General features: G+C 45.8%; 1 protein-coding gene across 2 annotated transcripts in view; it reads left to right on the forward strand.

Annotated features, from left to right (window-relative positions):
- Positions 1-6505: 6505 nt before the first annotated feature.
- Positions 6506-17667, forward strand: part of LOC149439225 (SLAM family member 5-like) — a 116690-nt gene continuing 105528 nt past the window's right edge. For both annotated transcript variants that reach the window (XM_089659286.1, XM_089659287.1), the window contains exon 1: positions 6506-6619. In XM_089659286.1, the coding sequence (XP_089515412.1) occupies positions 6553-6619 (67 nt within the window). In that variant the 5' untranslated portion in view covers positions 6506-6552. The remainder of the gene's footprint in view (positions 6620-17667) is intronic.

The following is a 17667-nucleotide window of genomic DNA, read 5'->3' on the forward strand; positions in this document are numbered from 1 at the left end:
CATGCTCATTTCTTTTTCAATTACATTTCTCGCACGATTCTCCCTTCATCGATTAGAAACTCATTTGTTTTCAAAAACTTTCCAACATGCCCGATCACTCAAATACGATGGTCGCTCGAAAATCAGCCGTTGCTGTGGCCCACTAATGGTGCAAAATTTGAATGAAAATGTTTAGAAAAGATTTTGAAAGAAAATTCTTTCAGAATTCTATCCATGTACGCCGGCTTTAAACGTCAGTTCACCCAAAAGTGATATTTTAGCTGAAGATGGAGCCTGCTGGGTCAAATCAGCCCCTGATCCTTTATAGGTTTTGGACAGTCCTGCTATAATTGGATCTAGTATGTGTATGTATGAATATAAGCTACGGACCTTAGATTGTACGCCCCTTGAGGGTTAGGGACCTTAGATTGTATGCCCCTTGAGGGTTAGGGACCTTAGATTGTACGCCCCTTGAGGGTTAGGGACCTTAGATTGTACTCCCCTTGAGGGTTAGGGACCTTAGATTGTACACCCCTTGAGGGTTAGGGACCTTAGATTGTACGCCCCTTGAGGGTTAGGGACCTTAGATTGTACGCCAATTGAGGGTTAGGGACCTTAGATTGTACGCCAATTGAGGGTTAGGGACCTTAGATTGTACACCCCTTGAGGGTTAGGGACCTTAGATTGTACGCCCCATGAGGGTTAGGGACCTTAGATTGTACACCCCTTGAGGGTTAGGGACCTTAGATTGTACACCCCTTGAGGGTTAGGGACCTTAGATTGTACGCCCCTTGAGGGTTAGGGCCCTTAGATTGTACACCCCTTGAGGGTTAGGGACCTTAGATTGTACGCCCCTTGAGGGTTAGGGACCTTAGATTGTACGCCCCTTGAGGGTTAGGGACTGATGTGAATGTACAATATATATGTAAAGTGCTGCGTAAATTGACAGCACTATATAAGTACCTGAAATAAATAAATAATAAATAAATCATTTCTGCTCTTGTCCACCTGGGCATTTTGGATGTCTCCGCTTCTCCTGTTTCATTCAACCTTTCATGTTGGGCACAGCAGATGTGGATAACCGGGTATTCAGCCCAGAGATCCCACCGACTGAGTCTGCAAAAAAACAAAACAAAGCTATAGCGACAGTTCAGTTTCTTCCTAACACTGAAATATACTTTTTAGTGGACTGCCACTTTAAGAAGAACGCAAATCAGCCATTCAATTGCGTGTGACATCTACAGGCATTCTCTGTCCACATTTTTCAATCTTGTACGGCTTCTTTTAATTATATAGTGTGACAGTGAAAGGCTCTGTCATTGTGGAAATGGGTTTGAGAAGAACGCAGGACTCTCAAACAGTCAGTTTGAGAGGTTCCAGCAAATGTTTTGCAAGCACAGAAAGCTATGTTTTAAACTTTCCCTGGGTGAACCAAAAGATGGATGACATTCAGTGAAGGTAGGAAATCGGCAACAAGGACATATAAAGAAGATTTTGCTCTAAATAAAATTTTAATGAAATGTTTGCTTACATGCACATGAAATTACTGATGATCTAAGCAGGATCGTGGTGTCAGAGGCTGGCAAAAAGATTCTGCGTAAAAAAAAAAAAAAAAACACACACACAAAAGAATTCATAAAGTTCTAGTGTTTTCTAACTTAATCATCCAAACAGCATTTAGTCATATAAAGAGAAATCTATATTTCTATTCCATATATGATAAATTATACTTCCATTCCATTGAGTTTACAATGTCACTAAACCCAAAACAGTAAAATCAGTCTGTATATGCAGTAAAGCATGCTTGTTATACTCACTGTGGAACCTAAGGGGTTAACCCTCCACATTGTGTAAAAAAGATGTTTGATCCTGACTTCTCTGATCCTCCCCTTCTTCTACTGTCCCCAAATCATCTCCTGATAGAACAGAGCCTTGGAGCAAGCTGCACATGCTCAGTTTGGTGTGTATTGCTAGAGGTTTTTTTTTTCTTAGGAGTGTGCCTATCAGGGCCAATCAGCACTGTCCAGACAGAGGTCAGGGGTCCTGCAGCCTCATAGGACAATCAGGGGAGAATGAAATCTCCTCCTGCAAGCTTTACCCAGTGCTCTTCTGGACATTGATAGAAGTCACAAGACTGCTCTAACTGCTCATGAGAAAAGGTATTTAGCAGTTTTATATATTCCAAAATAATTGCATTTCTATGTACTGTGTACTGTGGGAGATCGGATACAGTGAATCCAGGGTCCTGGGCTTAGTAGCACTTAGTGTGCATGCATATATACAGTATGGGTTTACACGCGTACACCTGTAGATTACCAACCACGAACGTACATTTTTCTATTTTTACTTTATGGATCTGAACGCAGTACAATTTACTAATCTTTGTGTACTGTGTGCATGGGCCCATATGAAACAAGAGACCTGTGTTTTAGATTCAACAAAAACAAACTGCACTTTTTTTTTTTCTTTGCACATTGTAATGCAGTAACAGATGAAGCTGTGATTGTGCCCCTCTCACTCTGCACAGTGGGCAGATGTGTTTATAAACAAACCTCATGTGATTACCTTTATTGGCTCTCATGTTGATCACGATTGGAAACCGTATTAATTGGGTCATTAGTGTGAAGGCTGCAGTAGTGATCCATGTAAAGGGGGGCATAGGTGATTAGTGTAGGAGGGGTGCAGAGGTGATCCATATAAGGGGGGTGCAGAGGTGATCCATATAAGGGGGTGCAGAGGTGATCAGTGTAAGAGAGGTGCAGATGAGTGCAGAGGTGATCAATGTGAGGGTGGTGCATGGAGGTGCATAGATAAGCAGTATAAGAGGAGTACAGGGTTGGGGGTGTAGAGTTGTGCAGTTTAAAAGGCGTGCTGAGGTGACCAATGTTTGAGGAATGCTAGGGGGTGCAGAGGGGATCCCTGTAAGGGGGTGCAGAGGTGATCAGTGCAAGAGGGCTGCAGGGGAGTGCAGATGTGATCAATGTGAGGGTGGTGCATGGAGGTGCAGAGATAAGCAGCATAAGAGGAGTAGGGGAGAGTGTAGAGCTGTGCAGTGTAACGGGGGTGCAGAAGTGACCAATTTATTGGGGATGTTGGGGAGTGCAGATTAATTACCTTTTATTGGCTCTCATGTCTATGTTAAGCATTAGAAGAGGAGAGTGTGGGGGGGGGGGTGAAGAGTTGTGCAGTTTAAAAGGGGTGCAGAGGTGACCAATGTGAGGGTAATGCATGGAGATGCAGAGATAAGCACAATAAGAGGAGTGTGGGGGGGGGGGTGTTGTAGGGTTGTGCAGTTTAAGGGTGGTGCAGAAGTGACCAATGTATAAGGGATGTTGGGGGTGCAGAGGTAATCCCTGTAAGGGGGTGCAGAGGTGAGCAATGTAAGAGGGGTATCAATGGGGGATGCAGAGGTGATCAGTGTAGGAGGGGTTTGGGGAGCGGGGAGTGCAGAGATGATCAATGTAAGAGGGGTGCAGGGGAGTGCAGATGTGATCAATGTGAGGGTGATGCATGGAGATGCAGAGATAAGCACCATAAGAGGAGTGGGGGGGGGGGGTGTTGTAGGGTTGTGCAGTTTAAGGGTGGTGCAGAAGTGACCAATGTATAAGGGATGTTGGGGGTGCAGAGGTAATCCCTGTAAGGGGGTGCAGAGGTGAGCAATGTAAGAGGGGTACCAATGGGGGATGCAGAGGTGATCAGTGTAGGAGGGGTTTGGGGAGCGGGGAGTGCAGAGATGATCAATGTAAGAGGGGTGCAGGGGAGTGCAGATGTGATCAATGTGAGGGTGGTGCATGGAGGTGCAGAGTTAAGCAGCATAAGAGGAGTGTTAGGGGGTGTAGAGCTGTGCAGTTTAAGGGGGTGCAGATGTGTCCAATGTATTTGGGATGTTGGGGAGAGAAGATTGATTACCTTTATTGTCTCTCATGTTTATGTTTAAGCAGTATAAGAGGGAGGTGTGTGTGTAGAGTTGTGCAATGCCCAATGTATGAGGAATGCTGGGGGGGGGTGCAGAGGTGATCCCTGTAAGAGGATGCAGAGGTGAGTTATGTAAGAAGAGTGCAAGTGGGGGGTGCAGAGGTGATCAGGGTAGGAGGGGTTGGGGGGTGCAGAGGTGATCAGTGTGAGGGTGGTGCATGGAGGTGCAGAAATGAGCAGTATAAGAGTACGGGGATGGGGTGTAGAGTTGTGCAGTTTAAGGGGGTTTCAGAAGTGATCAATGTATGAGGGATGTTGAGGGGTGCAGAGGTGATCCCTGTGAGTGGGTGCAGAGGTGAGCAATGTAAGAGGGGTGCCAGTGGGGGGTGAAGAACTGATCAGTGTAGGAGGGGTGCAGGGAGTGGTGCAGAGGTGATCAATGTGAGGGTGGTGTATGGAGGTGCAGAGGTGATCAGTGTAGGAGGGGTGCAGGGAGTGGTGCAGAGGTGATCAGTGTAGGAGGGGTGCAGAGGTGATCAATGTGAGGGTGGTGTACGGAGGTGCAGAGGTGATCAGTGTAGGAGGGATGCAGGGAGTGGTGCAGAGGTGATCAGTGTAGGAGGGGTGCAGGGAGTGGTGCAGAGGTGATCAATGTGAGGGTGGTGTATGGAGATGCAGAGGTGATCAGTGTAGGAGGGGTGCAGGGAGTGGTGCAGAGGTGATCAGTGTAGGAGGGGTGCAGAGGTGATCAATGTGAGGGTGGTGTATGGAGGTGCAGAGGTGATCAGTGTAGGAGGGGTGCAGAGGTGATCAATGTGAGGGTGGTGTACGGCGGTGCAGAGGTGATCAGTGTAGGAGGGGTGCAGGGAGTGGTGCAGAGTTGATCAGTGTAGGAGGGGTGCAGAGGTGATCAATGTGAGGGTGGTGTACGGAGGTGCAGAGGTGATCAGTGTAGGAGGGGTGCAGGGAGTGGTGCAGAGGTGATCAGTGTAGGAGGGGTGCAGAGGTGATCAATGTGAAGGTGGTGTATGGAGGTGCAGAAGTGATCAGTGTAGGAGTGGTGCAGGAAGTGGTGCAGAGGTGATCAGTGTAGGAGGGGTGCAGAGGTGATCAATGTGAGGGTGGTGTATGGAGGTGCAGAGGTGATCAGTGTAGGAGGGGTGCAGAGGTGATCAATGTGAGGGTGGTGTACGGAGGTGTAGAGGTGATCAGTGTAGGAGGGGTGAAGGGAGTGGTGCAGAGGTGATCAGTGTAGGAGGGGTGCAGAGGTGATCAATGTGAGTGTGGTGTACGGAGGTGCAGAGGTGATCAGTGTAGGAGGGGTGAAGGGAGTGGTGCAGAGGTGATCAGTGTAGGAGGGGTGCAGAGGTGATCAATGTGAGGGTGGTGTATAGAGGTGCAGAGGTGATCAGTGTAGGAGGGGGTGCAGGGAGTGGTGCAGAGGTGATCAGTGTAGGAGGGGTGCAGAGGTGATCAATGTGAGGGTGGTGTATGGAGGTGCAGAGGTGATCAGTGTAGGAGGGGTGCAGGGAGTGGTGCAGAGGTGATCAGTGTAGGAGGGGCGCCGAGGTGATCAATGTGAGGGTGGTGTATGGAGGTGCAGAGGTGATCAGTGTAGGAGGGGTGCAGGGAGTGGTGCAGAGGTGATCAGTGTAGGAGGGGTGCCGAGGTGATCAATGTGAGGGTGGTGTATGGAGGTGCAGAGGTGATCAGTGTAGGAGGGGTGCAGGGAGTGGTGCAGAGGTGATCAGTGTAGGAGGGGTGCCGAGGTGATCAATGTGAGGGTGGTGTATGGAGGTGCAGAGGTGATCAGTGTAGGAGGGGGTGCAGGGAGTGGTGCAGATGTGCTCAGTGTAGGAGGGGTGCAGGGAGTGGTGCAGAGGTGATCAGTGTAGGAGGGGTGAAGGGAGTGGTGCAGAGGTGATCATTGTAGGAGGGGTGCAGAGGTGATCAATGTGAGGGTGGTGTATGGAGGTGCAGAGGTGATCAGTGTAGGAGGGGGTGCAGGGAGTGGTGCAGAGGTGATCAGTGTAGGAGGGGTGCAGAGGTGATCAATGTGAGGGTGGTGTATGGAGGTGCAGAGGTGATCAGTGTAGGAGGGGTGCAGGGAGTGGTGCAGAGGTGATCAGTGTAGGAGGGGTGCAGAGGTGAGTTTAGGGGGTCTAGAGCTGAGCAGTGGAAGAGCGGTGCAGGAGAGTGCAGGGGTAAGGAGTATAAAACAGGGGCACTGCTATTTTCCTTGAAATGCTCAGGGGTTCCCCAGGTCTTTTACAATCCTATTTGTATAACACGAATATTTATTATTTAATAAACAAAGTGTCAGTTTTTTGCTTTACAAATAAGAAAAAAGAACAATAGTTAACTGGAGATAAACATGCTTAATGTTTGCTTGTTTGTTTCATCATCATCATCATCATCATCATTCTTATTATTATTATTATTATTATTATTATTATTATTATTGTGCTGTTATTTGCCTTTGCGTGGCTTTGCTGACATTTTAATATTTCTTTTCTTGAGCCCCAGTATTATTTGGACCCCTAGTACATTCCCTCTCATACATTATGTGATTAAACCCCTCCCAGCTGTCAGTCTTAACTTCCCCTCGCTTCTGTAGTTTGTATCCTGAGCAAAGCTTTAGTCTTGCCTGCGTTCAGCATGTCTGTACCTTCCCCAGGAGTTGTCTACCTCTGCCTTATGGTCTTGGTCTTCACTCATGTTTCAGGTTAGTCCTATGATCGCATTGGTGATAAAATATCGAACTGTTCTGTCTGACTGTGGGGTGTGTATAGAACTGGCTGGAAAAAACAAGAATTTCAGAAGGATGTAATGAGACACCAGCATGATGTGGACTGTTGTGCGTTGTAAATAGAGCGGATCCATGGGGTTGTCTAAGTATCTCTATCCAATGGTGTCCAATTTTTGTTTTGTTATGATGATACAATGTCAAAAATATTTTTCCAATGTTTAAAATGAACCTTGTTCGTAATTTTTGTTTAAGTAAAAGCCACTTTACACGCCTTGAGATGATATTTCTGCCTTGCGCTTCACTGTCCTGTTATCTGAGAACTCCCTACCCAGTGGATCGTTGTCCATTATACTTATCTAGTTTACCTGCTATAATCACTATATCTACTGGTTTGTATTATTCATTTGTTATATTATGATATTTTGCCTCGAGATGAATCGCACTTTAAACAAACATCTTATGACCCGTCTGCGTTACGGGAGAACATGCAAGATGTCTATGTGCGGACTGTGATCCGTATCTGTATATGACTTGATATGCCTTTCATATTTCAATAAAATACTTTTTTTGGAGAATAAAAAAAAAAGTAAAAGCCACCTAAAACGCAGTTGTATGACTTAGGCTTGCAAGTAGGATTGTATAAGTCATCACTGGCTTTTAAGTTAATGATGTACATATACCTCCCAAACAAGACTCAATGATTCCATCCCGGAAAATGCATCTCAATGCAACAGCAAATTCAAAAAATCTGTAATAATAGTAGTACCCTGCATGCTGCTCATCCATGTCTGTTCAACCTCTTTCCCAAGCACCCATCATTCGGTGCATTGATGGGCAACTTGCCTGATAGAAGAAGGGGGACATACAACCAGTAGAGGATCTGGGGTGCAGGCAGGGGTTGGGTGCTATGGACGTAATGCCAAAGATGAGGGATGACCCCATCAGCTGACATATCCTTGTATCCTCTCTTCATTATAAAAGAAAACTGTAATGGTGGAGTTGGGAATATTTATTACTGTTTTTTTTACTTAAAGTGGAGTTCCACCCAAAAGTGGAAGCTCCACTTGTTTACCCCCCCCCCCCCCACACACACACACACACACACACACACACACACTCTGCCATATTTGGCACTTTTTTGGGGGAAGCAGATGCTTGGTTTTGACAGGTACCCGCTCCCGCTTCCCGCTCAGTTCACCGCGGCGAAGTGAGCTGGAAGTTCGGCCCCCCTCCTTCCTCCCACAGTCTTCTGGGACACTTCACAGGTCCCAGAAGTCTGCCCAACCAATCAGGATGCGCAGCGCAGTGGGCACCCAGCTGTGAAACCACAAGTTGTCACAGTCCGGTGCCCACAGCGCCGGGGAGAAGAGAGGGAGAGAAGGGACGGTGCGGGTGAGCACATCGCTGGACCCTGGGACAGGTGAGTGTGTGTTTATTAACCACTTCCTGTCCGGACACTTTCACCCCCTTCCTGTCCAGGGCAATTTTCAGCTTTCAGCGCTATCACACTTTGAATGACAATTGCACGGTCATGCAACACTGTACCCATATGAATTTTTTACCATTTTTTTGAGACAGATAAAGCTTTATTTTGGTGGTATTTATTCACCGCTGGGATTTTTATTTTTTTGCTATGTAAATGAAAAAGTCCAAAACATTTTTAAAAAAGTGTTTTTCTTATAAAATTTTGCAAATAAATAATCTTTCATCATAAATCTTGACCAAAATTTATTCCATTATATTTTTAGTAAAAAAAAATAAGCCAAATTAGTTTATAACAAAAAAATTATAATTTTTAAACATTTTGTTTACATTTTTATTTTATTTTTTTATATTATTTTTTATGTTTTTTTTTTTACATACTGTCACCCTAGCAGTACAGTGTCACCATGGTGACACTGTACTACTTGTGGGGGGTGATGAAGATTTTTTTTTTTTTTTTACAGTGATTGCTTTTACACCCATATAGGATGTAAAAGCAATCATTTCTCTTTCTCTCTGTCTGCATTCTTGCAGCCATTGAGAAATACTGAGTGAGCTGTGATTGGTCACACCTTGTCACATGGTACAAGGCTGTTGTGAATAGCCTTGTACCATGTGACCTCTGTGATCATTCACAGATTTCACACGTAGTAAGCAATGATGTCACAAGTGACATCTTGCTTACTACTTTGCATGTGATCACTGATTGGCCTATCAGTTATCACATGATCGGGACCTCGTACAGAGGTCCCGTCTGACGATCGGTGTTTCACTGTGTCCAGAGGACACAGCGGGTACCGGATCGCGGTGCTGCGTGCTCCCAATGAGCGCACACAGCTAGAAAAGGCGGGTGCCGTTTATGAACGGCAACCCGCCCCTGGACTGCCACCGCCCTGCCATTTATAAACAGCAGGCGGACGGCAAGAGGTTAAAAGTCAGCAGCTACAGTTTTTGTAGCTGCTGACTTTTAATAACACAAAAATGAAGGGAACTCCGCTTTAACCAAACCCTCGATAATATGTAGTAGAGGTCTTTTGGATATTTTATGCCTTTAAGGCTTAAATTTCAATTTGGAAGACATATATCTTAGGGCTCTAAAGCAGCCCATAGATGATTCATTTTTTTTTTTGTTCAACCGGCGAGTTGAATGGAAAAAAACTGACTCAATTCCTCCCACTCTTCCTTCCTCACTGCTGGCTATAGCCAGTGGTGATGATCGAGCAGAAATTTTCCAACAAGGTGGTAGTACTGAATCTCCCTGCCCATTCATGCATCGAAATTTGACCGGTCCCTATTGGCCAAATTTCGATCCATGTTTGGCCGGCTTAAAGTCAGCGCTCTTTAAAGCGGAGTTCCAGCGCCCGGCCGCCATCCCTTAAAAAAAATTAACAATCAGCAGCTACAAGTATTGTAACTGCTGACTTTTAATATTAGGGCACTTAGCTGTCAAGGGTTCCAGCGGTGTCCTTACCCCAAGCCTATTCTTCATTCAGCTGTCAGGTGCTGGTGCTGCCATCTTGGCTAAGGGAAATCAGCAGTGAAGCTTTATGGCTTCAAAGCCAGTTTCCTACTGCGCATGCGCGAAGCACACAACACTTTGTGATTAGGCCACAGTCCTAGTGTCCCAGAGGGCTGTGGGGGGCCGAGCTTGCGGCTCAGTATGTACCGGCACTTATCTGTGCAGGGTTCCATTGATGTCCTCCCCCTGAGCCTATTCTTCAGTCGACTGTTGGGTGCTGGCGCCGCCATCATAACTAAGGGAAACCGGCAGTGAAGGCTTAGAACTTCGTAGCCGGTCTCCTACTGTGCATGCCTGAAGCACGTGAACGGGCCACAGTCCTGTGGCACCTGCGAAATGTCCCAGAGGGCTGCGGGGGGCTGAGCTTCCAGCTCAGTATGCAACGGCACTTATCTGTGCAGGGGTCCATTGGTGTCTTCAACCCAAGCCCATTCTTCAAACGGCTGTCGGGTGCTGGAGCCGCCATCTTGGCTAAGGGAAACCGGCAGTGAAGCCTTACAGCTTCACAGCCATTTTCCTACTACGCATGCTTGAAGCGTGCAGTGCTTTGTGAATGGGCCGCAGTCATCTGGGACCTGTGAAGTGTCCCAGAGGGCTGAGGGGGGGCTGAACTGAGCCAGAAGTGGGAGTGGTTACCTGTCAAAACCAGGGACCTCCTCCCCCCAAAAAGATGCTAAATGAGAGGGGTAGGAGGCGGATGAGCAGAATTTCCACTTTTGGGCGGAACTCTGTTTTAAATAACTATGATTTACAACTTATCTTCTGAACCAAAAATAATCTAAAATATATTTCAATGAACAAAAAATGTCTTTTTTTAAAATCATTTTTCTTTTTCTCAAGATAAAGGTACCAAGATGTTAATTTTTGAACAAATATATTTCAATGCTTTACCACAGTTTGTTATTTCTTCCATCTACTACTTCCTCTTTAAAGGTATCCAAAATAATAAATGCACATTTTTTTGCAGGTAAAAAAAAACTGCTTTTTTTTTTTTTTTTTTTTTTTTCTGGAGCCTTTAAAGCATTGCACCAGTGATCAGCAGATCTGTCTATATTTGCTTGCCTGTATGGAATGTTTATGCAAGTAGATATACTGACAGGAAGACTGAATGTACTACCTCAGAGCCCTTAACATCCGTGGTTTTTTTTTTTTTTTTTAAATTTGACAGCTAGCGAGAGGGAAGAAGATCCCTGCTCGGTGTCAAAGCAGGGTGGAGCGGGAACTGGTGCATTCATAACATGTTACATGTTACACCCTATACGGGTATAACATTTCACATGTTATCAAAAGGTGAACTTATCCTTGAAGCTGGCCATACAATTGTTGAATTTTGTTCAAAAATGTGTTTGTAAAGACCATTCATTCAATTTTCTAATGATTAACGGGGTCAAATTGACATTCATTTTTAACCGTGATAACAAGAATATTAAAATAAATTTTCTAGAATGAACGAATTTCAAACAGTGAATGTAGTTTTTGTCCGTAAAAGTCCATTCGCCCCAAAATCAAATAATTAAAGCTTTTTTTTTTTTCTTTTTACAAACATCAAACATCATTCATCAATTCGTCAAAATGACTAAAAATAATTTTCCTATAAATACTCGTACAGACGTTCCCTTTAAAATCTTCTAGGTATCTTTCCACCTTTAACATGACATGAGCTTGGGCAGGTGGCTCAGGCAGCAATGGTATATGACATATGGCCATGGAATAAATTTGCAGCCTTTAAATGATCATGGGGAGTGAATAATTGCCTGCCAAAATAATTCCTTTCAGAAGTAATAAGAAAGAGATAATGGACAGAAGGATGACCTGTTTACAGAATATCATTTTGAAATGTATTATTGCATTAAGTTACAATTTTTTAGTGCTAGTTCACACTGGAAACGCACAGGAAGGAGCTCCATGTTTCTGTCCGTGCGATACAGTTTTCAACCTATTAATTTGAATCAACTGAAATTGCACTGGATCGCACCAAAAGTATTGAATGCACTACTTTTGCAACCGCATTGCATGGTACTTCGGAACTATGTGATCTGATGCAGGAGAACTATGTGATCTGATATAGGCAAACTATGTGATCTGATGCAGGAGAACTATGTGATCCGGTGCAGGCGACCTATGTGATCTGGTGTAGGCGACCTATGTGATCTGGTGCAGGAGAACTATGTGATCTGGTGCAGGCGAACTATGTGATCTGGTGCAGGCGACCTATGTGATCTGGTGCAGGCGACCTATGTGATCTGGTGTAGGCGACCTATGTGATCTGATGCAGGAGAACCATGTGATCTGGTGCAGGAGAACTATGTGATCTGGTGCAGGCGACCTATGTGATCTGGTGCAGGCAACCTATGTGATCTGGTGCAGGCGACCTATGTGATCTGGTGTAGGTGACCTATGTGATCTGATGCAGGAGAACTATGTGATCTGGTGCAGGAGAACTATGTGATCTGGTGCAGGCGACCTATGTGATCTGGTGCAGGCGACCTATGTGATCTGGTGCAGGAGAACTATGTGATCTGGTGCAGGAGAACTATGTGATCTGGTGCAGGCGAACTATGTGATCTGGTGCAGGCGAAATATGTGATCTGGTGCAGGCGAACTATGTGATCTGGTGCAGGAGAACTATGTGATATGGTGCAGACGACCTATGTGATCCGGTGCAGGCGACCTATGTGATCCGGTGCAGGCGACCTATGTGATCCGGTGCAGGCGACCTATGTAATCCGGTGCAGGTGACCTATGTGATCCGGTGCAGGCGACCTATGTGACCCGGTGCAGGTGACCTATGTGACCTGGTGCAATAGAACTATGTGACCTGGTGCAGGCGACCTATGTGATCCGGTGCAGGCGACCTATGTGATCCGTGCAGGCGAACTATGTGATCCGGTGCAGGCGACCTATGTGATCCGGTGCAGACGACCTATGTGATCCGGTGCAGGCGACCTATGTGATCCAGTGCAGGCGACCTATGTGATCCGGTGCAGGCGACCTATGTGACCTGGCGCAGGAGAACTATGTGATCTGGTGCAGGCGACCTATGTGATCCGGTGCAGGCGACCTATGTGATCCGGTGCAGGCGACCTATGTGATCCGGTGCAGGCGACCTATGTGATCCGGTGCAGGCGACCTATGTGATCCGGTGCAGGCGACCTATGTGATCCGGTGCAGGCGACCTATGTGATCTGATGCAGGAAAACTATGTGATCTGGTGCAGGAGAACTATGTGATCTGGTGCAGGCGACCTATGTGATCTGGTGCAGGTGACCTATGTGATCTGATGCAGGAGAACTATGTGATCTGGTGCAGGAGAACTATGTGATCTGGTGCAGGCTAACTATGTGATCTGGTGCAGGCGAACTATGTGATCTGGTGCAGGAGAACTATGTGATATGGTGCAGACGACCTATGTGATCCAGTGCAGGCGACCTATGTGATCCGGTGCAGGTGAACTATGTGATCCGGTGCAGGCGACCTATGTGATCCGGTGCAGGCGACCTATGTGATCCGGTGCAGGCGACCTATGTGATCCGGTGCAGGCGACCTATGTGATCCGGTGCAGGTGAACTATGTGATCCGGTGCCAGTCGACCTATGTGACCTGGTGCAATAGAACTATGTGATCCGGTGCAGGCGACCTATGTGATCCGGTGCAGGCGACCTATGTGATCCGGTGCAGGCGAACTATGTGATCCGGTGCAGGCAACCTATGTGATCTGGTGCAGGCGACCTATGTGATCCGGTGCAGGCGACCTATGTGATCCGGTGCAGGCGACCTATGTGACCTGGTGCAGGAGAACTATGTGATCTGGTGCAGGCGACCTATGTGATCCGGTGCAGGCGACCTATGTGACCCGGTGCAGGCGACCTATGTGATCCGGTGCAGGCGACCTATGTGATCCGGTGCAGGCGACCTATGTGATCCGGTGCAGGCGACCTATGTGACCCGGTGCAGGCGACCTATGTGATCCGGTGCAGGCGACCTATGTGATCCGGTGCAGGCGACCTATGTGATCCGGTGCAGGCGACCTATGTGATCCGGTGCAGGCGACCTATGTGATCCGGTGCAGGCGACCTATGTGATCCGGTGCAGGCGACCTATGTGATCCGGTGCAGGCGACCTATGTGATCAGGTGCAGGCGACCTATGTGATCCGGTGCATGCGACCTATGTGATCCGGTGCAGGCGACCTATGTGATCCGGTGCAGGCGACCTATGTGATCCAGTGCATGCGACCTATGTGATCCGGTGCAGGCGAGTCATTAGGATTACATTGACGCCTGCCGCAGCTTGCAAGCGAAATATATTTTGAATGTGGAGAAGGAAACGCACACAGAACACAGGTTTCCTGCACCATGTTCTGCTGGAAATGAACCCTGAAAGGGCAGAAATCAAATGTTCCCTGCCATTGTGGGAACTTTGTTGGGAATGATTTCTCATCTGTACAAATAAATATTATTGTATTACTATAAGCCTTCGAAAATCCCAGTCTCTTCCTGCAGACAATGGAATTTGCTGAGTTCCTCCAGAGGAAATTACCAAGAAGCCCAATTTAGTTCTTTCTGATAGATAATGATGGATTCGTTGGCAGAAGTGTAACGTCATGTCTTTTAGTCCTCTACTAATCTTTAAATAAGGATTTTTTTTGTGTTTTTTTGTGCAACTGTGTTTTAGCCTTTGCTTGATGTAACCAAGATAACTTGATGTCATCAATACATTGTAAAAACCGATAATTACCTAGAGCAACCAAATATTTATTTTGTGTTTTAGAGGGTCAGCAAAGTTAGAGAAACGTATTATTAGAAGTAGGTGGAGAATGGCTAGAGCAGTGGTTCTCAACCTTCCTAATGCCGCGACCCTTTAATACAGTTCCTCATGTTGTGGTGACCCTCAACCATAAAATTATTTACCCCGTAATTATAATTCATGAAGTGTCGTTTTACCTCCAATACAGCTGCTTTCAACACAGTAGCTGCTTTTAATAGAGTAGCTGCTTTCTACACAGTAGCTGCTCTTTACACATCAGAAATATGTGTTTTCTGATGGTCTTAGGGGACCCCTGTGAAAGGGTCGTTCGACCCCCAAAGGGGTCGCGACCCACAGTTTGAGAACCACTGGGCTAGAGGATGTGGAGGATGCATATTTTTAATATTTCATTCGTTTCGATTTTAAATGCATTCCATATTATTGACTTCACTGACATAAATAATTCAATTTACTTTCTGTTTACTAATGTAGGTAAGTGAGTCTGCAATGCAGATAGTGTTCTTGGCACAGTACAACATTTCTGAAACAGCGATTTTTAAATAAAAGTTAGCAATATTGAAAAACAATAATATTCATAATTGTTTGCATCCAGCAGATTGACTTGGAACATTGACAGCCTTTGTATGAGATTCCCAGAACACAACCCCACAAGCAATGCTTTAAGACCTTTTGGTTTTGGAGTCAACTGAGTAAACACATAGCTTTTTTTAGAAAGGGAGCCCAATAAGTACACCCAAACAGATCTGTCAGAAAACTTACTTTTCTTTCAGAATCAACATTTTCTATGGGACACTGTACTGCAAAATCCTCCCACAAATGCCGGCCATTGATTGCAAACAAGATTTGTCAATTTGCACACACAAAAAAAGTATTTTTCTCAACAAATGTTGCAAAAATGAATACACCCCAATGAAAGTCTTAGGAGCATTTTAGACAACAAAATTCTAATTAATAAGAATTCAACTACAGGTGAGTCGAATTATTCATTAAACAGGTGTCCAGCAGACAGTTGATTATATAAGGCCATTACCTAACAAAGAAAACCCTTCCCATTTCATGTTGTCAACAATGGCACCATATGGAAGAGACATTTCACAAGGCCTTAGAAAGAAAATAATTTATTTACACAAGAAAGGTGATGGCTACCAGAAGATCAGCGAAGCTTTACTTATCAGTCAGAATACTGCAGCAAAAGTGATACATAAATTTAATTACGATGGAACTGGAACCATCTCACAGAGACGTCCAGGCCGTCCATGGAAGTTAACACTTTGACAGGAACATCTTCTGATGAGAAGGGTTGAAGAAAATCGGCATGCAACTTCATTATCTAAAGAAATAGAAAGCCAAACTGGGGTGATTGTTTCCCGTGACACAATACGGCGTACAGTGCAGAGGAACGGCGTGCATGGGTGTCGTCCACAAAGGAAGCCTCTCCTAAAGCCCATGCACAAAAAAGCCCGCGTAGAATTTGCCAGGGCCCATGCTGAAACAGAAGACCACTGGGATTCTGTACTCTGGAGTGATGAGACCAAGATAATTGTTTTTGGAATGGATGGCTTCAAAACTGTATGGCGTTGCAAAGGTGAAAAGATGAGGAGTATAAAGAAAAATGCATGGTACCTACAGTGAAACATGGTGGTGGTAGTGTCCCTCTGTGGGGCTGCATGAGTGCTTCTGGTGTCCGGGAGCTCCATTTCATTGATTGTATCATGAATACACAGATGTACTGCTCTATACTGAACGAGAAGATGATCCCATCACTCCATGCCCTTGGTCGTCGTGCACTTTTCCAACATGGCAATGATCCAAAACACACATCTAAGGCTACTGTTGCATTTCTGAAAAAAGTGATTCAGTGGCCAGGTTTGTCTCCTAATCTGAACCCAATCGAACACCTATGGGGGGATTCTGAAGAGACAAGTTGAGCATCACTCTCCATCCAGCATCCAGGCTCTAACAGGTCATTCTTGAAGAATGGAAAAAGATCAGTCTTGCAATTTGTCGGCAACTTGTCCAATCCATGCCTAGAAGACTTGGCGCTGTCCTTACAAATCATGGAGGTCATGCAAAATACTAGATGCCGTAGTTTTTGTTGTGGAGGTATATTCATTTTTGCATCAACTAATTTGAGTAAAACTGAAGATTTTGTAATCTAAGTTATATTATTTACCTTATTTTCATGTAATGAACTAAACAAATGTTCTATAAAACTCAGTTTTGTAAAAATGTTGGAAATTGCGCTTGTGTTCATTGAGATATTGATTAAAATCTTACTGTAACGTAGCTGGTAGTAGAATCTGAAGTGCAGAGGAGGGCCTCCCTTGCAGCTCTGGTTCAGGGGCCCTGGTAGAGTAATAGGGAGCGCTGGAGCACAGAGGTGTCCAAGTGCCTGGTAGGACTTCTGCGGATGGATGTTGACGTGCGTCAGGCATGTAGGAGCAGCTGGTGGATGGCACACTGGCAGAGGTGCAGGAACGGGTTGGCAGATGACACTTGGGCAGAAGTGCAGGAGCAGGATACTGGCAAGGATAAGCCAAATCAGGTGCAGGATCAGAGTAAAGCAAGGTCAGGTGGTCTGGGTCAGCAACTAGCAGGCAGAGTAAGCAGAAGAATAGTCAAAGGGCAGGCCAGGGGTTGGTGCAGGCAGCGTTCTAGCAGGGTCAATAACAGATCAGATCAGCAACAGAATCACAGGTAAGAGGATGCTCAGAAGTATAGGACCAAACAGCACTAATGCAAGGCATTAGCCCAGCTTAAGTAGCCCGTCTGGTGCCAATGTGCCTTCGCACATTCGCCAATTGGCCACGAGCAGGGCTAACGGGTTCTGCGCTCACGCATAGATATGAGCATTCCCTGACACTTAGTTTTCAGAAGGAGTGTACTCATTTATGCTGAGCACTGTATACAATGAAATGAACTATTTTATAGTTTGTGGAAATGCTAAGCTACCTTGAGGTTAGCCGGTGCTACAGATTTTAATGGAGACATTCTCAATCAGGGTTCCATGGACCCTTAGGGGTAAGGATGAGCTTGGGTTTGGTCCAGGGCCGGGACAAGGGGCGGCTGCCCTGGGAGCAATGGTTTACTGTAGGGATGGGGTGCCTTCCTTCTGTTACAAGTCTGACAGGGGTAGTGATAGCGACTGTGATTTTGACAAGCGAGTGATTGCTGGCTGTACACAAAATGATGGCACACCGGGTGAGTGACCGACTCTTACATGTTGTGAACTGGAACCCAGGGTGCTGCACAGCTCG

Source organism: Staurois parvus, unplaced genomic scaffold, assembly GCF_062004578.1.
Source record: "Staurois parvus isolate SC_StPar_1 unplaced genomic scaffold, SC_StPar_1.0 ptg001146l, whole genome shotgun sequence".
Taxonomy (NCBI): domain Eukaryota; kingdom Metazoa; phylum Chordata; class Amphibia; order Anura; family Ranidae; genus Staurois; species Staurois parvus.